The 21,196-nt window shown below is 39.5% G+C and overlaps 4 protein-coding genes and 1 pseudogene across 4 annotated transcripts; 1 reads left to right on the top strand and 4 right to left on the bottom strand.

Annotated features, from left to right (window-relative positions):
* Nucleotides 1-6,103: 6,103 nt before the first annotated feature.
* LOC120554103 (gamma-crystallin M2-like) lies at nt 6,104-7,898 on the bottom strand. The gene is made up of 3 exons (XM_039792716.1): nt 7,812-7,898; nt 7,428-7,670; nt 6,104-6,464 (listed from the first exon to the last, which is right to left on the bottom strand). Exons 1-3 carry the CDS (start codon nt 7,827-7,829, stop codon nt 6,189-6,191), a joined length of 537 nt encoding a protein of 178 aa, XP_039648650.1. The 5' UTR covers nt 7,830-7,898; the 3' UTR covers nt 6,104-6,188.
* A 990-nt stretch (nt 7,899-8,888) lies between these two features.
* LOC120554793 lies at nt 8,889-10,892 on the bottom strand (annotated as a pseudogene).
* A 1,462-nt stretch (nt 10,893-12,354) lies between these two features.
* LOC120554099 (gamma-crystallin M2-like) lies at nt 12,355-13,814 on the bottom strand. The gene is made up of 3 exons (XM_039792711.1): nt 13,730-13,814; nt 13,407-13,649; nt 12,355-12,731 (listed from the first exon to the last, which is right to left on the bottom strand). Exons 1-3 carry the CDS (start codon nt 13,736-13,738, stop codon nt 12,456-12,458), a joined length of 528 nt encoding a protein of 175 aa, XP_039648645.1. The 5' UTR covers nt 13,739-13,814; the 3' UTR covers nt 12,355-12,455.
* Nucleotides 13,815-16,114: 2,300 nt separating this feature from the next.
* Nucleotides 16,115-17,776, bottom strand: LOC120554098 (gamma-crystallin M3-like). Its single transcript, XM_039792710.1, has 3 exons — nt 17,690-17,776; nt 17,333-17,581; nt 16,115-16,437 (listed from the first exon to the last, which is right to left on the bottom strand). Exons 1-3 carry the CDS (start codon nt 17,702-17,704, stop codon nt 16,159-16,161), a joined length of 543 nt encoding a protein of 180 aa, XP_039648644.1. The 5' UTR covers nt 17,705-17,776; the 3' UTR covers nt 16,115-16,158.
* Nucleotides 17,777-18,257: 481 nt separating this feature from the next.
* Nucleotides 18,258-19,237, top strand: LOC120554097 (gamma-crystallin M3-like). The gene is made up of 3 exons (XM_039792709.1): nt 18,258-18,338; nt 18,481-18,747; nt 18,902-19,237. Exons 1-3 carry the CDS (start codon nt 18,330-18,332, stop codon nt 19,178-19,180), a joined length of 555 nt encoding a protein of 184 aa, XP_039648643.1. The 5' UTR covers nt 18,258-18,329; the 3' UTR covers nt 19,181-19,237.
* Nucleotides 19,238-21,196: the final 1,959 nt, after the last annotated feature.

Raw genomic sequence — 21,196 nt, 5'->3', positions numbered from 1 at the left:
GTGTCTGTGTTCTTCATATTTATGTAGAATTATAGTTTGCTCTTCTTATGTAAAATATGTGGCTATTGGTCGTGTTGTGCAAACATCACCTCTTTTATGTGAACACGTGCCGCTAGATTGGGAAACCCTGGGTTGATTGAACTAGCGGAAGTCTCTCTCTCTGTCAAAATAAAACATTAAAATGAGGCGTACGCGGGGATAAAAACAATGACGCGTAGAATACCAAAGAGGTAAAAATAAAAGTAACGAGCTCATTGTAGCCTAATGTAGCGGAGTAAGAGTACATTTTCTTCTTCACATATCTACTCAAGTAAAAGTAAGAAGTATAGTGATTTAAAACTACTCCTAGAAGTATAATTTTTTCAAAAACTTACTCAAGTAAATGTAACGGAGTAAATGTAACTCGTTACTACCCACCTCTGAATTATATGTAGTAATTACTTAATTTACTACTATTACTACCATATAGGCTACTATTAAATAACAATTATTTGTTCGTGAATACACTATAAAGATTTCAACTCATATATCCAATAATACAGTTTAATATATATTCATTACTTATTAAGGAAAACGTATTTGTCTTATTCGTCGTAGTTTACCAAATATGTACTTTTCAATATGATTTGGCATAATAGCATAACAAGGAACACAGTGACATTAGTAACTGACAATTAAGGAGACACTTGCAATGCAATATATATTTCCATCTACATATAGAGTCAAGATGCCTAAAATAACATATTGTGCCATTATAATTAAACAATTACTGCTACTAGTACTACTATTGTGGATAATACCATTCATTATTATTATTATATAAACTCATCATAAGAGTACTGCTTAAAGAATTTGTTGTTCAATCAATAAGTCGATCGTTTGAGCATGAATCATCAACTATTTTGATAATTCATTAATTAATAGTTTAAATCATTTATCAAGCAAAATGCCAAACATGATCAGTTTCCAGCTTTTCAAATGTGATGTTCACTATTTTCTGGCATTTAATATGTTTAACAATTAATCGATTGAGCACTAATGGATTTTCAAAATTATCATTAGTGGCAGCCCTAAATAAGACTAACTTATCATACTTCACTTTAAGTGGGATTGAGAAGAACATGGGCTAAAGAAGCTGCATTATCCTTCCATGTTTCATCAGTTCATCATGGACTAGAAGTCATTTTGTGGGCCCGGATATTCACCTAATGATAAGCCAATGAGTGCACCTTACCCTCCTATAAAAACTATGCATGACATCTTGTGAGGATGCTTTTGTTGAGGTGTATAAATGCTGTACTTCCTTTCCTTTTCCAAGCCATCACAAGCCACCAGAGACATACAGGCAGTTATGTAGCTGCTGCATGTTTGACAGATTTAATCCAGCATCCACACATGACTGCTTCAAAGTCCATTCATCTCAGTGGGTGGTAGAACAGTTTCTCCACTTTTAATTCCACTTTGATCTCTTTTCACTTCATTACCATTTACTGTAGAGAGAGCTTGCCGCCTGATTATGTATTAAGTCTGGTATTTAGTGTATTCAGAGGTCGGCATTGAAGTTTTTGTACAGTGCCTCTTTGAGAACTGATGGTTCTTGAAAATCTGAGGCAAAACAACAGTATAAAATCACTGCAGTTATGATGACTTATAACAGTTAACAAAAAGTTTAAAGGTCAGCAGCAGCAGCAGCAGCAACAGGCCCGATGCAATGCAATGCTCCCCTTTTGAACGCTGTAATTAAAGAGCATGATCCCAGACTATATAATTTAAGGAATGTCAATTGTGATGCACATACACAACCGGTAGTGCAGTTATTGTAGCTCTGTATTGTCTTGAGAAAGCTCTGTAGATGACAACAACCATTAAATACAGATTCAATCAGCATTTAAGTCTTCTTTATGTTCTTTTTTTTGTCTATGCACTAAAAATTATGCTTTTATTAACTTTTGACTTTGCAAAGAAACTGTTCCATACACGCAAGTTAAAGAATGTTCGTGCACAGTAGACATAAAAGTCCTGTTTGATGACTTCAGACCGAGTGACCTGTTCAGGTGGACGCTTTTTTCTTTTTCTTTTGCAGGGTGCAGTGATTGTTTGTGTTCTTAGAAATGGCTTGATCAGCAAAAGGGGATGCCAGAATAGATCTGTGTGTGATAAAAGTTCCAGTTCAAACATCAGCTGAGCTCAGCAGCTCTGTTACTGATTTGCAGCGTCTCCTGTTTACTCGGCTATCACACGTCTACTACCGTGTACACATCACATCACAGATTATTATTCATCCGTTCTGGCAGATCAACAAGCATGATATGATCTAACATATCCTGTATCAGGAAATGACACACTGCAGTCTTATAGTTTCTTATCAAATGTGTCTGCAGGTTGTTTATGATGTTCTTTCTTCTGTTCCTTGCTTCTTTTGGTGGGTTCATTTTACTTGCTGACTTTTTTCAAAACTGTAATTCAATTCAATTTCAATTCAATTTTATTTATAGTATCAAATCATAACAAGAGTTATCTCAAGACACTGTACAGATAGAGTAGGTCTAGACCGCACTCTATAATTTACAAAGACACAACAATTCCAGTAGAAGAGCAAGCATTTAATGCGACAGTGGTGAGGAAAAACTTCCTTTTAGGGAGAAACCTTGGACAGACCCAGGCTCTTGGTAGGCGGTGTCTGACGGTGCCGGTTGGGGGTGTGATGAACAGTGGCAATTATAGTCACAATAAAGATAATTGAATGACTAAAAATAGTCGTTGTAGTAGTTCATGGTGTAGCAGGGCACTGCAGGGCGTTACAGGACGTAGCAGGGTGTAGCAGGACGTAGCAGGGTGTAGCAGGACGTAGCAGGGCACTGCAGAGCGTAGCAGGGCGTGGAGCAGGACCACGGCGACAGCTGCAACCGTGATTTAGGTGCCAACCTAATCCAAGGAAAACTGGGCGACAAAAAACATAAGGTCTCCGGGAATAAGCTCCCAAGAGCTAGGTTAGTAACAAGCATTTCTGGGACATGGATGCACACAGATGGAAAGAGAGAGGAGAGAGGAGCTCAGTGTATCAAAGGAACATACCTGTCAAGTATCCCGTTTTGGCCGGGAAAGTCCCGTATTTTACCTTTCTTTCCTCCCGTATTAGTATTTTCCCGTAAATCTCCCGTATTTTAACCTGCGTTATTAAAAAATAATAATACCCCGGGCCCGAGCGGAGTAAAAAACAACAAAAACATTCCCAATCTGAGCTCTGTCACTAGCCTCGCGATAACTGCCACCTGCAGCAGCCTACTACAGGTACTGTAGGTGCCAGTTGTCGCGAGGTTAGAGTGTGAGGTCAGATGATGATGGACACTACGACAGAGACGGTGCGCTGCCAAAACTTATGAAGGCTTTACTATGCATTCCCCATAGCAATGCAAGTTGAGAAAGGGTGTTTAGCATGGTACGAAAGATTGTTCCAGAGAATAGGAAGACGTTAGACAACAGAACTGTCTGCGCTCTACTCTCATGTAAAATGAACCACTCTGGCCCTGCCCACAAATAGGCCTACACTCCTTCCAAAACAGTCTTAAAGAATGCAAAGTCTGCAACAAATTTGTACAATAACTCACTAAAAGAGTAAAGAAAAGCAATATGAAATGAAAAGAATGTGTGGAATGAAAATAAAATGTAAATGTAAAGACAAGCAATGTTATAAATTGTAAATGTTTTCAGCATTCTGCACCAAGTGGTGATTTTAGCTTTCTTGTACACCTGTCTTAAAATGTAAGGGATACTGGAGCTTGGTTGGGGGGGTGGGACTGCTCGCGGTGGGCACCGGAAAATTTCCCTTATTTTCAAATCCAAAACTTGACAGGTATGCAAAGGAAGGAAGTAATGCTGAATACTAATGTATAATCTTTTTTGTCTTCTGGAAATACATACTTTTGCAATTCATTAAGGTTTTACACAACAATACGATATACATCAACATGACGTATAGTGTGTTCTCTAGATCCACAGAGTGGACACAGGAGGTGGCGCACAGTTTGAAATATGTAATTTCCAACGCTTTGCACTCTGTGGAGGGAATTAAGTCTAACTCTTGCATGCAGTGTCCAACGGTAATGGAAATACACGGCCATGTCGACTGGGAGCTGCTGGCACCCCCGACATGTGCGGAGTTCGAAGGCCCGTTCTGATGAACAGGCCTTCGAACTCCGTATGAGAGGAGGAACAAAAGTTGCTCGTTGGTGTTTACATGACTGTTGATCGTTTCCTTCAGAATGAATCTTGTCACTGCATATTCTATTCTCTAATCTTCTATCTTTACCCAATTCTTTGCCGCCATATCCAAGCTTTGTCTCCGGTCCGTTTTCCTCTTCATGCTTTACATTAATAACATTTAATACATGTAATGCATTATCTTTTCTTGTCTTCTGAAAATACATATTATTGCAATTCATTAAGGTTTTAGACAACAATGATGCAAAGTGGTGCAAACAAGTGGTGAGAGAGAAGAAGAAAAAGAAAACCAAATGGGATACGGTGATGCCATAATATTTTAAAGCTTTGAGTCATAATTACAAGTTAGCATCTCCTAATTCTAAATATTATAACTCTTAAACAGTTTTTGACTAGCTCTAAATATCAGGACTTTTTAGAACAGATTTTGACTTACAAAGACTTAAGTAATACATGCTATGATTGATTTAAGTTACATAGCTACTGTTAAATGATATCATAATGAATAATGTTGACTTATTACGGTGAAGCTTTTTTGTTGTTGTTGTTTGTCCCCAACTTTATATCTATTTATTTATTTCCCTAATGAGCTCCCACACAGAGTCCAGATTGTCATGAAAGCTCTGTCCTGTGTAATGAAGCTCTAGCACCACTAGGTGGCTCTTACTGTAAGCCTGCATCCTGCAATCTGATGGTAAGACGACTAACTGTACTCATTAATTTACACGTTAATATAGCCGTAATATTAACCCAATAATATAATATATAACACTCATATGGACCATTTTTCTGATTATGAGGTAATTCACTCTTGATATTACAACTATTGTTTGCTATTTTCAATGCAGGACTTTAACTTTTTTTTTCTCCAAATTTTTATATTGCAGTATTTATACTTTTACTTAATCAAAGGATCTGAATAAGTCTTCCACCACTGTCACTTTTTACTAAGCCATCTAGTCTTCCGTTATGATTCTTGATAAGTATTAATTGGGGTCACATGTTTCTCACATTCTGATAAGCCAACAGCAAAAGTTAGTTTCTGTAATTAAAAATGTTAACACATCAATAAAGGCATTTTTTCTACAGCAATCAATCAAGTCTTAAGTTGTAAATGTTAATGAGTTGCTAAATGGAGTTTATTCCAGATGCTCTGCAGCACTTTTACAAAATAAAGGTCAAACAATCCATTGAAGAAATTGACTTAAAGACCTAGCGCTAAAAAGACAAAGCAAGTGCAGCAGGTGGCATTATCTGTCCGAAAGTGGCTTGTTTCCAACACACTGTATCTTTTTGTTGTTGTTGTGTCTGTGCACCAGCTGGCTGGTGGATTTCTGCTGTATTGTTCTCTGGCACAGGCTGCCATCTAAAGAACAATGGGTGCTTACATACCACGGGTCCCTGTTGGTGAATACTCTTGAATCATCAGTGTGGGCTTTTGCAGCCGGGTGGCTCATTAGCCACCAGATGTTAGCACCCACTGCTCAGCTAATAGAGCTACCAGCATCCAACACACAGCCAGCCTAGTGCAAATGATAAGATAATCATCATTTCCATGAAATATGGAGTCAATATTCATGTCCCCCAGAAGATGGATCAGATTGTTTTTGGTTACTCCCTGATCTTTCGTCCATAACACCAAAAGCAGGCCAAGTTTCTACTTTAAATCAAGGAATATAAACATTTGTCATGAAATGTAATGCTCCCCAGAGGATGGACTCTATAGTTACGCTGTTACGTGCATGTTCAAAAATGTATTGTAAAATGTAACTTGTTCTCTCTTTGTGTAGTTTAAAATGTAACCTGTTCTCTCTTTGCGCAGTTTCGTTTTTTACGTACGATTTTATTTTTTAATCACAACAAAGAAAATCACTCCCATCCGTTCGACTGCAGTTTGTGTGCTTTTATTTGCAGGTGAGTAATGTCAGTCAGGGTAATGGGTGGAGGAAGGTGAGAAACAGGAAGGTTTAAGATATGTCCACAACACGTCTAATGGAGCCCACAGATGGATGCTGGGCCCCCCAGTCTGGGTACCGTCTGTATTCGCCCTTCTCCAGCAGGTACTGGCGCCCCCTGTAGTTTGGATGCTCATAGAAAACCCAGCAACCGTCCTGGACGTGAGCCGAGTGAATGTCACGATAGCGCCAGTGGTCCAGCAGGTTGGGCAGGTCCTCGCTCAGCTCGAACATCTGGCCGCTGAAGTCTGGACGTTCGTAGATGCGGATCTTGTGCATGCTAGAAAGCTTGAACATTAAACAAGCATAACATGCTAATTAGTGAGCTTTAGATGTGCTGGTGGACAGGTTTTTGACCTTTGGAAAGTGCCAGTCTATAGCTGTTTAGCCCTGTCTCCAGTCTTTGTGCTAAGCTAAGCTAACCATCTCATGGCTGTGGCTTCATATTTAACAGACATATATGAGAGTGTTATTAATCTTGTACCTAACTCTCAGTAAGAAAGCAAATAAGTGTATTTTCCTAGATGTTGAACTATTCCTTTAACTTTCCATGGGTCATTAGTAAATATGTATTTTATATTCATACAGACAGCCTTGTGTAGTAAATTGCACATTTTGCAATATTCTTGTATCATTAAGCCAGGGTTTTTCCTACCATAATAAGGCTTAGGCATAGAACCCAAGCCGTTTTGGGCACCCCCTAAGCCGAATGAATGAAAAATCAATGTGAGCATCAAAACTAACTAAATTACTTTTGTCAGATCTAATGATTGTAGTTGGTCCACGGAGGACTTCTTTAGCAAGTTTTGTCTTTAGGCTTTTTGAGTGTCATTTATTTATTATTTGCTCTAGCTTTTTTAGAGATGTGAAATTGCAATTTAAAAAAAATATATGCCAAATATGTGCACAAGCCGCAAATCCAAATCCACTGAAAAGCCAAGTTCTACTACACTACTAGAATAAAACTGGGATGTTTTGTTACAGTATAGGATTTGATAAATACAGCACCATATTATGTAATGTAAGTATAATGGTATTGCCCACACAGTTGCATTGCTATAAGTGGGTGAAACAAGAACATAACTGGAACCAGGACACCCAGAATATCAGCACATTGGATATAAAGAAACTGATGTAAAAACCAGCTGCATGCTTGGTCTGAAAAAAACATTTAAATTCAACTATCTTGTAGGTTCAAAAGTGATACAAACATTTCTAGCCTTGGCTCAAAAGCTGTTTTCCATTACTTACATGTCTGATAAGCCGACAGGAGCGGATGGTGTCATTGAAGCCGCTCCAGCTCTGGTAGCTGGGGTACTCCCCTCTGTTGAGGACATACTGGTAGCCCTTGTATTGGGGTCTCTCATAAATGACCCAAGCCCCGCTCTCCACCCGGATGGAGTTACAGCGCTGGAAGTGAGTGCTGAGTTCATGACAGTCACCGCTGCATTCATAGTGATGACCCTTGAAGTTCTTTTCCTCATAAAAGAAGATCTGCACACAGGAATCTGTGTTAGAGCATCCACTCGTAGAAATAACACTAAAGCTGAGCTATTTGAATGATATGTACTACCTTTCAGCAATTAGCATGAGGTGCATCATGTAATATTGTTACAGTACAGTTACAGTACTCACCTTCCCTGTGTGCTCCATAGTCACCTTATGTCTCTCCTCACCCTATCAAATCAAAGCCCCTCATTCACACTGCATTACTGCTGGTCCACTTTCATATAAAGGCTGATGAAATGCACTGCCAGGAGAAGTATTGTCATTCAAATGAGCTCTCCATTAACTTCGGCACATTAGCTGATGCTGCACTAGTTTTAAAGTACATGGCGTCTGTTTGATTGCTCCTGTGCAGAATGCTGTCACAGTGTTTTACTATTTCATGCTGTAATATTGTTTTACATATTAAATACTTGTTTATGTTCACTCATATTACATAGTTTATATTGCATATACTTAACTCACTGACAATTACCATTTCCTATCCCCAGTCTACAAAACGTACAGTATATGAGCAGTAAGGAGCAAATACATACATTGACGTGAAAATATTGCATTTTAAAAATACAATATTGAAGCATATTCTGTGACTAGTTTGTTTCTACAGTATTTTATGGCCGTAAAATGTTTGCTTAATTTCGAAAACCTTTGTTTCTACCTAAATAATTTGTATTTTTATACATTTTGAAGTATGCTTAGCTACAAACAAACTGACTTTACTGTGTAATCACCGCAGCTTATCAAACATCTATTTAAAGTTATATAGTAAAATAAATTAAACACCCAAGTTAGCATTATGTAAATATGTCAATATTTGAGTGGCAAAATAAATAATTGTGTGTTTGAAGAATGGAACATGTCTAAAACGCTGTTGTATACAACATCAAACTTCACTTTTTTTTTATTTCATATTCAATTTAAGCGACTTTGAGTCCATGAAAAGCGCTATATAAATTCAATTTATTATTATTATTATTATTATTATTATTAATATCTCCAGATCAATACAGTGTAGATACTTTTTTGTTCTTTAGAAGCAGAGAGATGCGCCATTTCATATGTGACATCAATTATGTTTACACATTTCTAGCATATAAGATGAAGCTGGGAAATAAATAATAAGCAAGAGTGTATCATTTTGTAGCATGACTTTATTTTTCAAAATGTACATGCAGCCTTTTTACACTTTAAAAAAAAATGACATAGCTACTTTTTGTTAACCTGGCGGATGGATCCAAAAGTGTGCTGCACGAAACCCCCCCCCCACCCCCACTCAGAGTACCGTCTATATACTCACCCGTCTCCAGCAGGTACTGGTGCCCCCTGTAGTTGGGATGCTCATAGAAGATGCAGGCGCCTTTGAACACTTTGCAGGAGTGGACTTCTCGGCTGTGCCAGCGCTCGTGGAAGACAGCCATGTTGTCTGCCACCTCCATCAGCTAGCCTTCAAAGTTTGACTTCTTCCAAACCTTTGGCCTCCACGAGTCTCCCACCTGGAAGAAAGAAATGAAGGACACTGAACATTTTACTTGTAGAAAGAAAAGTGATGAGGTCCCTTAAAGTGCTCATATTATGCTTTTTGGCTTTTTCCCTTTCTTTTATTGTGTTATATATCGTTTTTGCGCATGTAATAGGTTAACAAAGTGAAAAAGCCCAAAGTCCACCCCTAAGGGACTTACCATCTCCAACATAAAACACTGTTCACAAACTGGTCCAAACTGCTCTATTGTAGTCCAGCCTTTACTTCAGAGACAAACCTGGGTCACTTTGTAACACATTATAATGCTCGCCTAGCTGCTAGCGTGGCATGCCCTCATGCTCTGCAACTGACTGGGTAGTAGTCACTAGTCCTTACTAGTACTGCACATGTGTGACTCCCAACAAAGATGGAACAGAAGTGAGATGTCTCACTCTGTAGCTTAAAGAGAGAGAGAGCTCAACAACACAGGGTGAAAAGAGGAGCTGCAGCAATGTGCAGTACAACAAAAATATGGTGTTTTTTGAAAATTAATCTGATAAAAAAAACAAAAAACGATCAGTCCGTTGGCTTCTTCACTGGCAACTTTACTCTCGGACATCAGACGTTGGAGCAACTGAAGAAGGCAGTGCAACAGTTTATATATGCTACACTGTGCCAATGGATGGTCTTGTGCATTTGTACATACTAGCTATATATACCACGTAAGACATAAATTAAATGGGGGTATCTTTCATTAAAAATGAATCAGCCTAATACATACCGTGAAAGAATAAGTCCTTTATCCTCTGATAAAGACCATGAGATGCTGTTGACAGCGCTGGAAGAAGCTAGGAAGTGGACCTTGAGTTCAGATTTGTTTTGCTGCGTCATGCTTTGGAAAATATTTATAATGTAAAGTGTACATGATTTACAGGCAAAAACGCTGATTTGGCAGTATTTCTCTCTCTTAACTTACGCTGCTAATAATGCGACAGGACCTGATGGTGTCAGTGATGCCCAGCCAGTGCTGGTAGTCTGGGTACTCTCCTGGGCTGAGCACATACTGGTAGCCCATGTAGTTTGGTATATCGTAGATTACCCAGAATCCTTCCTCTACTCTGATAGAGTTGCAGCGGCTGAAGTACGTGTGTAGGTTGCCAGAGTCATTGTCGCACTCGTGGAATCGACCCTGGAACTTTCTGTCCTCTCAAAAGCTGATCTGGAAAAGAAATATGGTCAAAATATGACATGCTTAAGGCTGTCAAGTGGCTTCTACATAGGTTTTTAATATTATGTTTAGTTTGCTCAAATTTATCTTTCAAAAGAATGTATATGTTGTTCTACATGAAATATCTGGCACTAAATATGTGAAATGTACCTTCTCAATAGGTTTGGTGTGCTATGTAAAACATTAAAGCAACCACCTCCAATATTCTCTTTATACAGAACAAGAACAATAAAATAGCACATGGTTTGCTTTGTGTGAACTGGATTATTCAATCAGCAATTCAAATATTTATCCAGGCTTATCGCATTGTTCTGAAGCAGTGAATCCTGTTTCCCTAAACAATGCAAACGCAAAGTGCAAAGCATCCCAAAGCCACTGGATGCAGCAAAGCGGGCTGACAAAAACAAGGGCACTGCAGTACATCTGGTTTGATATGAAACGCTTTGAGCTGAGTCAGTGCCACAGCGGGAAGGCTCCAGAGACTTAACAGGAGATACTGAGTTGTGTATTTTATACGCGGCATAACTGATTCATATGAAACAAGGTGCACTTTTGACCTCTGAAATAGTGTTTTTATGGAGATGATGTAATACTCTATGAAATCAGCCTCAGAAAAAGCAAAAAATGTATACACATCTGCCTACAATGCTGAATAATTGAAGTATTGTTATTGAGCATTAACAGTAAATAAAACATTTACATTATGTGGCCGGGTTTGCTCAGTTGGTAGAGCAGGCGCACGTATATAGAGGTTAACTCCTCGACGCAGTGGCCACGGGTTCTGATCTGCGGCCCTTTGCTGCATGTCATTCCCCTTCTTTCTCCCCTTTCATGTCTTCATCTGTCCTATGGAATTAAAGGCCTAAAATGCCCCAAAAATCATCTTTAAAAAAAATAAAAATAATAATTACATTATGGAAACAAATTGGCACTCAGTAATAAAATGATCTGTCCATTCGACAGTTATCATTACAACATTTACCTCAGATATTTATAGTCCCCAGAAGATGAATCCTAAAGTATGTGGTGACCCACCTGACCTTAAAAAGGTGACCCTAAAAACAAAAATAAAAATCTGGCACCACTCTCAGGTAAAAGTTTACATTTTTACAACTGGTAAGGATGAAAGAATACTGTAGGTAAATCAACACTTTGATATTGTGGAGTGGTATGAACGATGCAGCTACGAGTGTCTGCTGGCAGGGATTTAGATGTGGATAGCTTTTTCATTGCAATGAAAGACAGCAGACTGTACATACACATATACAAATGTGTGTTCTTGGCTGCAGGGGAATTGTGCATCTGTATTTGTTGTAGAGTAGCCACGGGACGTATTTTAATTACTGTTCTCCTGCGTTCCTCTCTTATAGAAGTTAATCAAAGCATTGAAATGAGGTGGAGTAGTGTTTGGAATGAAAACATTTGGTCATATTTAATCAGTTGAGATGACTGTTTTATTATTGCATTGTCTGAAGTTATCAAACGCTTATCTCATTGTCACGATTTACTGTAATTATCTATATTAGGCCTACTTTCACTTCTTTCTCCTCATTTTTTGTTCTGCTCTCTTTTTTTTTTTTAACAAGATAGAGAGGAATGCCTTCATAATGAAACTGACTTACAATATTGACTGGAGATAATGAGACATTTAAAAGGGTCCACCACTAGTATGAGTTTAGAGACTGCAAATTTAAAACAGTAAAGAGTCTGTTACAATCTGGAGACATGGAGTTTAAAGGTGTACCAGGCAGGGAGGGTCTAAAGAAAGAGTTGCATTATGGGAGGGCTAAAAGTCAGGATGCCTATTTTTAAGTCTCTTGCAAGTCCCCCTAAATCCCTGTAGTACACCTTCAAGTTGTGATTATGAGAAAACAGTGTTTCAGCGTTTACTATCTCAAATGATATGATTAATTATGTCCATTATCGCAAACCAGTGATCTTGAATGGGACATTTTTACAACAAAAAAAAAACTCCATAAGAACAGTCAGTGTTTTGCTTCTCATTTATTGATGGTGTTGAGTGAGTGTGTGGGCATTTGGAAAGGTCTTGATCCCTTTCTTGGTCGAGGCTAAAGCTGAGGTAGGGTTAAAACTCTGTGATCCTGCGGAAGGAGCCGACACCAGGCAAGGCTGCCCCCCAGTCGCCGTGCTGCCGGTACTCGCCTCGCTCTAGGAGGTATTGGTGCCCCCTGTAGTTGGGGAGGTCGTACAACACCCAGGCGCCATCGGTCACCACACAGGAGTAAGCCTCGCGCAGCTTGTAGGTATCGTACGCTGAAGGACAGTCGTCAGAGCACTCCACCATCTGCCCTCCGAAGTCTGGCCTCTCGTACAGCCTCAGCTTCCACGCACTGCCATACACCTAAAAACACAAGACAAAATTTGGGGTGTTGAGGTTCGATACCCAGCCCCGTTACTGGTCTAATGAGATGAACCCTTTGTTCTGGGAAACATACAGTAATATCAGGTGAAAGGCTACATTCAGCCCAAAACACTGATTGCCAAATATGTCGCTAAACCCACACAAACATTAAACTTCAAGTGGAATTAATACATTTATTCTGTATGTTTTTAATTTTTGCTAATTGTTTAGCTAACAATTGTTATCCACACATAAGCCTCATTTTCTTTAGAATCATTTAAACGTGGCCTAAGAATTTATAGTTATTATAAGGCTCTTTAAAGCTGTATTTAACTCTACAACAAGACACACACGTTTCGTGTTGTGGCTAATGTGTTCATAATTCTCTATGGGGTTGTCACTACGAGAAACCCCTTTAACATTAGTCACTTGGCATATTGTAAATATAAAAGTATAAGTGTAGCGTTAACATTTAGCCATGTTTTTCAGCTTCTGTTCCCCTTTAACATCTTTTTTGCTAACTTATTAGAAAATTGCTGCCAAATACTTTTGCTATTGTCTGCCCGTTAAGTCTGTTGTGTTCACAGAGCTCAGTCCTGTTCTGCTGTCGACTGCCCAAACACTATGTCAAACCTAAAATCCTCTGTTGTATTTGACCTGAATGAGGACTCTTACATTCTTTATGGGGCGGCAGGATTTCACGTTTTCGCTGAAGGCCATCCATTGCTGGCTGTCAGCGTACTCCCCAGGGCTGAGGATGTACTGGAAACCCTTGTAGTTGGGTTTCTCATAGATCACCCACACACCGCTCTCCACCCTGATGGAGTTGCAGAGGCTGAAGTACGTGTGCAGGTCGGCACAGTCGCTACTGCAGTTATAGCAGCGGCCCTGGAATTTATTCTCCTCAAAAAATGTGATCTGTGGCAAAAGAGGAAAAACATAAATATCTTAAAAGGAAATTTTAAAAAGCACACGAGCTGCAGCAGGTTTTATCTTACCTTCCCCATTTGGATGCACTGTAAACCTCATTCTCTGCTGCAGCCCCATCAAAGTATTTATTGATTAACGAAATGTGCAGAGTGCGGCAAGTCTTTGATACCCAAATGAGGTAGATTTACATATCAGCAAAATGGCTTGGTGCTGTTTGATTTGGCTTTTGTTCCAGTCTGATGGTGACTCTGTATCAAACACATGCTGGAACAGTGAAAGCAAGAGGGTCAGTGCAACACAGTGATTCGGCAATGTCAAATGATCTCCTGTATGTTCATGAAAACATTACAATAACCACCCCTGCAAAATCAGACGCAATGAACAAATGGCACGCAGACCGGAAGAGCCTATGTTTACATTTGCCCAAAGTTTCGCAGTGAGTTGTACGTTAGCCAGTTAAAAGGAAGCAGGAGGAGATTTTTATTTAGAGAATATTAATTTTGACCCTATGTTTTGTAGTTATTACGGCTGATACTGGGGAAGAGAATTCTTTTTTTTTTTTTACCAAAAAACAAAATAAAAGCTAAAAAGGGACAGGTTATAGAGCATGGGCAAAAACACGAGTCAAACTTGGTCGGTCATTCAACAGATTGAGAGAATTACAAAAATTGAAAACCGATCCTGAATTGGAAGTGTCTACAGTGTCTACAGTGTCTATTTCATTTATGAAATACATTGTGAGACGCGGTTTTACATCAATTACATCAAATACTTCACCATTGTCATATTACAGTTATTAATCTTGCATAGCCACAAATAGATACATTACCTCATCACTATGCATCCTGCACGTGCTAGCCAGATCAAGATCTTTACGACACAAGGCGGTGATGCTCTATCGCTTCTGTCCACACGGGCCGTCAAAATCAAAGTTCCTTGTAGTTGCTTTAAACAATATCTACAATGTTTGCCAGACCTTCCTCTACAGCGCTGCGGAGGAGGGTCTGGTTAGTCCACACAGCATTCCGGAATGGGAGAAAAACGTGCTCTGGTTCATTGGCATTTCTTTTAACCAATCACAATCATCTTGTACCGGGAAAAGACGCTTTGCCGCTGCAATCGCCAGGAACTTGTTTTGGGGCAACATGTGTAGGCCTACGTTCAAAGGTTGTTTTAGTCGTGCAACAGAAAACTCCGATTGGACAGATAGTCTAGCTAGCTGTCTGGATTTACCCTTGGCTTATGTTAGCAGACTGATGTCTCTGTTGTCAGGCTGTCAAGGTGAGTTGGCAAAAAAATCATGCAGTTTTAAATGTTCACATGCACTGGATTATGGAATTACTCCTTGCCAAAGTTAAAGGAGATTTTCTTAAAGATAACAATGCAAAAATGTCTCTGCATTTCTTTCAGCATGAGAAAAAAACAACTTAAAATTCAGTTGATACACAGGTCCCCTATCAACCAGTAGTACAATATATGAGACTGGTTGAAAGCAATAGGTAAATGGGGAGTTTTCTATTGAAGCATGTACACTGACACATCAGCAAATCAGTTTCTTATTGTTTTCAACAACGATGGTTAGCTGTGAATTCCAAAATCTGTGGGCTGTAGCACATCTTTGCTGTTGTTTGAGCCCCATTAAGCATCAGGTATGAAATTAAAGAGTGTGAAGAACTTTTTATTTTATTTTCCTAAACTATCGAGAAGCTGTCAACGTCAGTGATTCCAAACTCAGCTTTGTCCACCAATAAGTGTTTTAAACTAAATAAAGGTGTGCTTAAAGATATTAAATGAATATCATTAAAAGTAATGAACCAAACCTTATGAATGCTAACATTTTATCCCCCTACTTCTGTTTCTCCTTCTTCTTTGTTTTTACACTTTACAGTTGTTTTGCGTACCCTGTTGTTGTGTTTCTTTTAAGGAGATGTGTACGACCACATGAATTTCCCTTTGCAGGATAATAAAGTTTACTTTGACTTTTGACTTTTGCGTCCAGAGAGTCAGCTGCTGAACCTTTTTAATGGAGGAAATAATTCCATGATCCTTTTTTACAACCTTCCTGTTTGCTTATTGTTTCCACTGTGGGCTATCAGAGCATGCAGACAAAGTTACTGCAGACAATGACCCTGATGAAGACGAGTCGAAACGCATTGGTCATTTTTAAATACATTGCCGTGCTAAATAAACACATTTTCGTTTTGCACAAAGCCTACAGAATGGCCTTGGATTGGATTTTTACATGTTTAACAATTGAGACCAGTTGCAATGAGCCCTTCACAGGATGGAATAAACTGAAAGTTTCCATAAATGCACCAGCAAGGAGGAATTTCATAACACACTGAGATGAAGTGAAAATAAACAGCTGCACAGGGCCAACCAGTAGGAGTCACTATTTATTTTTGAAATAAATTGTCATTTTGCACCAAATAACAGGCCAAGAATAAGAAACATTGGATTTCAGCATGCTTTATTTTTCCTCCCAGTACATTTAGAGTTAACAGGAGTCCATGATGCGCCTGATGGAGCTGAACCTCGACAAGTTGCCCATCGCCATCTCTCTGAGGTTCCTGTACTCTCCTGGCCTCAGGTACAGCATCTTGCCTCTGTAGTTGGGCTGCTCGAACATCAGCCAGTGGCCGTCCAACACGTTGCAGGACTGGCAGTCAGACATGTGGAAACGGTCCATCATATTGTCACAGTCGTCCATCAGCTCGTGCATCTGGCCTCCAAAGTTCTCCTTTTCATAGATCCTCATTCTGAAGGGTCCCCTGTGCTGCAGATGAAGAAAAAACATGGAAACGACTGAGGACTTCTGAACCTAAAATAAACCCAACCTTTAGATCTACACATTAGTGGTTTCACACTTGTGTGATGAGACTGGTGTACGAAGAGGACGGCCGTGGTTACCTTGGGATCTCGAGATTGATCTCATTATCTCCAAAAAACAACCCGTTTTGATATGAAAACAACTGTCATGATAACATGATTCTTCTCTTGTGATCTTGAGAAAGGTTATTAAAACATTATTGCAACCACAGCCGTTCTGGGCCTCCATGCTGGTGATATTAAAAGCTTTTACAATATTAATTTTGTTAAAAAACTAGACCATGTTTAAAACTGCCCAGGGCACATTCATGTTCCCATCTTACCTTTGAATCACAAAGTAGGTTTGCAAATACCATTTACAAATTCTGAACAAACTGAGAAAATATTCTGCACTCAAAGTCCACTTACTTGCTTTTCCAGGAGCTTTTAGCCGAATATCTCAGCCTTGTAACCTGCACAGGAGTATCACGTAATCAAAGATTGGCACTTATGCTGATTACGTGATTACACCTGTGCAGGTTCCATTTGTTGAAGAAGGCTGTGAGATACGGTCGAAGGTTAGTGGACCTTGAGTTGAGAATATTTTATGATGTGCTGTCCTACAAGCCTTTTGCATTTGCTCAATTTACAAATTTGTTCTGAGGGCCAATAGAAAAATTGCTTTTAATGTCGTTGGAGTCCAACGTGGAGGTCCTTTCAGCTCAGTCATTTTACAGAATCCTCTTTGGCAGATTATTTACTGCATGGTTTGCAAGTCTTTTTAGTTGCAACAATGTAAAGGAATCTCTCTGGTAATTCGTGGTGTGGCTGGGCTCTAATGCAGCCGAGTGTGATAAACCTACCATGGGGATCATGCGACTGGACCTGATGCAGTCACTCATACTCATTCCCATCAGGCGCTGGTTGTCTGGGTACTCGCCCCTCCTCACCAGCATCTGATGGCCCATGAAGTTGGGCTTCTCGTAGACCATGAAGAGGCCGCTCTCCACCCTGCAGGAGTTACACCTGCTCAGGTAGGAGGTGAGCTCGGGGCAGTCACTGCTGGTCTCATAGGAGCGACCCTGGAAGTTCCGGTCCTCATAGAATATGATCTGCAAAGAACAATGCAACTTGATTAGCAATTTGTCTGTACATTTTCATCAGATTTTTTTTTTTTTTTACTGTTATTGTGTCACAGATGTATCAAAAGTTTCACTTACCCTCCCCATGGCCATGATCTTTGTGTGCTTATTTCAGATGTACTGCTTCAACATCGACCCTTTTCCCTTTTTATACATCGCACAGCCGTAGTATTTCCACATGGCTTGTGCTGAAAGCTTTGACTCATCACTCTATATTGTGGCAGAGCGCAGCACTATAGGGTGGCAGACTTCACTGTATGTCAGAATCTGCAATAGTTGTTGTGAATATTTGGTTTTTATACCAGCTTCCAGAAACTTCAACTATGTAATTCACATCTCGTCTGTAGAAATCTATGTGGTGGGATTGAATATCAGATCTGAAGAAGAGTCCAAACGTTATGGTTACACTAAAGGCATTCAACAAATGCCACAAAACAAAGCTTTGGCCTTGTAGCATTTGAAAAGTAAAAATGCTATTAATAATACATCATTTGAGGAACATTTTGCTTCTGTTATGACCTGAATTGTCTCCCAAAACTACATTCAACATACAATAATAACTATTGATGTGTGTTGTAAAAAAATGAATGCAGGCCCACGTGCACCTCGTGATGAGTCATGATGTTTCACACAAAGCTGTGCAAGGTGGTTTGCAGCTGATAGTCTATATAAAAGTGGTGCTGGGTTGGCATCAATTGCAAAAACTAAAAGCGTCACCATGGCCAGGGTAATATTTATCATATGTTTGTATCATGTTGGAAAATCTGGTGCTGTAGAAGTAATAAATTGCTTAACATTGTTTACATGTATGTACAGTATGTGTATGGTCCATGCAAGGTTATGCAATGACTACGTTTTTTTTGCTGCAGATTATTTTCTATGAGGACAGGAACTTCCAGGGTCAGTCCTATGAGTGCAGCAGCGACTGCTCCGACATCCACATGCAACTGAAGCGCTGCAACTCCTGCAGGGTGGACAACGGGTGCTTCATGGTGTACGAACGCCCCAACTTCACGGGTAATCAGGTCTTCTTGAAGAGAGGGGAGTACTCTGATTTTCAGCGCATGGGGAGCATGATGGGCATGACGGGCATGGCGATGATGGACACCGTCCGCTCCTGTCGCATGATCCCCATGGTAAGACATTCTGGTGGTTGTGGTTTCCAACCACAGTCCAAAGACACGCATGTTAGGCAAACTTAAAACTAACCCTGCTTCCAGAACAGGCTTGTGAGCAAGAAATGGTAGTCTAACCGATGTACTGACATCATGTCTTGTCTTCCTCCAACAGCACAGGGGGCAGTTCAGGATGAAGATCTACGAAAGGGAGAACTACGGAGGCCAGATGCACGAGCTGATGGACGACTGCGAGTCTCTCCAGGATCGTTACTTAATGTCTGACTGCCAGTCCTGCAACGTGATGGACGGCCACTGGCTGATGTTCGAGCAGCCCCACTACAGAGGCCGGATGATGCTCGTAAGGCCAGGAGAGTACAGGAACCTCCGAGACTCGGGATTGAGCAACATAATGAAAATCAGCTCAATCAGGCGCATCATGGATATGTGCTGATTGTCGTTCACTTAAAGAAACTGCGGGTGAAATATTAAAATCATATTTTGAAGTATTTCTCTGCTGTTTTGTACTTTTCTTTATATATATATATATGCTTTGCAATGTAGCAGTGGTGCAAGGGGCACAATTTGTCCCCCTAGAGGTCAGAGGCAACATCGACATTTTGAATCCTAAATAAAGATGTGCCCTGGTATGCTGGTACATTCAGTAAATCAATTTGAGAAAAGCCGAGTCATTCTTCTACACTATAAGTTTTTTTTATGCTAATATTACCATGTAGTATGCCTCACATTCCTCAACAGTCAACTCATCACACCTCCATTTTTCATGTTTTGGTGGTTCACTTTTTACCGGACTTGATAAATTCCCAAGATCCCCTCCCCCCTCCACCATTACTGCAACTGCTCCTCATTCCGTACATAACATGAAGATATTACTTAGATTGTCTATTGTAAACTTTGACCACAGCACTTATGGCCATTTTGTGTGCATAGTTTTACAGTGGGAAAAATACATAATTTATAATAATAACATCATAATAGCAATGGATATTTTGTATGTATTTCACCTTTGCCAAAACTAAAACTTAAATGTATACAATGCCATTTTTCTTTATGAGTCATTGTATTTGGATGGCATTGAGTAAATTAAGAGTATAATATTAATAGTGGGGTTTTGTTTCAAATTTCCAGTACTGATACATAATGCCAGTGAAGATGGATAGCACTTACAGCAACTTTATGACAACAAAGTGATGAATTTTCTATTTTTGGAGTCTTGCCATGCAAAGTCTATCCTGGCGGTGGCGATAAAGGAAATGTCATGTGGTTATTAAAGCTAGGGTAGGTAGTTTTCTGGGAAGGAAAACGCCAGAATTTGAAAACACAGCCATACTCAGACGAGAATAGGCAGATGCACACGCTTACAGTAACCTGTACATTCATTTGAATTATTCCAAATGTGATTGTGACTCCCAATGCTGTTATTTAGCAGCAATCTATTAGAATTACCATCCTGTTTCATTTGCAAACTTGTGTGCGTGTAAAGCCCTTTGAGATGACACACTGTGATTCAAGGCTAGATGGCTACGTAAACATGAACTTGAATTCGCCGCAGCCGTGAGCCTAGAAGGATAAACTATGAGCAACATTTTCTCTCCGTCTCTGAAACGCTTTGCGTAGGCAAAACAACTTATTCTGCAGGATTTTCCGCCACGGAGGCTTTCACCTTTCATCTTAAGGAACATGCAGGTGCATATGCATTGTCGAACAGCCAATAGGAACGCCCTCTCTCTGAAATGACCTATGTTTGGGCTCCCGTCACAGGCTAGATATTCTAAAGACTGAAAACAGAGCCAAGAAGACATGCAGAAGTTTAGTTTTCTCTTAGTCCACTTGAATTACAATATGATTCAAGGTTCTTATAGAATCTTTGCCCAAAAGCGCCAAAAAAAACAACTGCCTACACCAGCTTTAAATTCGAAAGGTACTTTGGAATGTACTAGGTAAATTTCATGGCAAGCTGCATGTTATATTTTGAGATATCTTATGTACAAAACTGTCCTAAGGGGGGTGCTAGAGGGACACTAACGGAGTGTCCAAAATAGGAAGGTTTCCTCCTCTGAGGAGCATGAATGTGTTCAGAAAATATTATAGTGATCTGCTAATTACATTTTGCACAAGTGGACATTTTGGCCTCAAAAAAAAAAAAAAATTGGGACAAAAAAAAAAAGGAAAAGCAGGCAAAAAATATTGGTGAATTGTTATTTGTGCAATGGCACAAGAGATGTTTTTTTGTGCAATGCACACAATTATGTCACTTGGTGGCAAACACTATCGTTTTACTTCTTGTGTTACTTTTATTTAACAAGACCAATTAAATGTTTATTTGTTACATAATAAAACATGTTAAAGGTATGTAAATGATGACGTTAGTGAATTGACTCAGGAATGTCAGTTAAACAGCAATATCTATCATAATCAAAAACGTTGCTAACATAAGCCACCATAAGCT

Source organism: Perca fluviatilis, chromosome 24 (genome assembly GCF_010015445.1).
Source record: "Perca fluviatilis chromosome 24, GENO_Pfluv_1.0, whole genome shotgun sequence".
Taxonomy (NCBI): domain Eukaryota; kingdom Metazoa; phylum Chordata; class Actinopteri; order Perciformes; family Percidae; genus Perca; species Perca fluviatilis.
The sequence above is the reverse complement of the archived record's forward strand: the minus strand, read 5'-3'. Positions and strand labels throughout refer to the sequence as shown.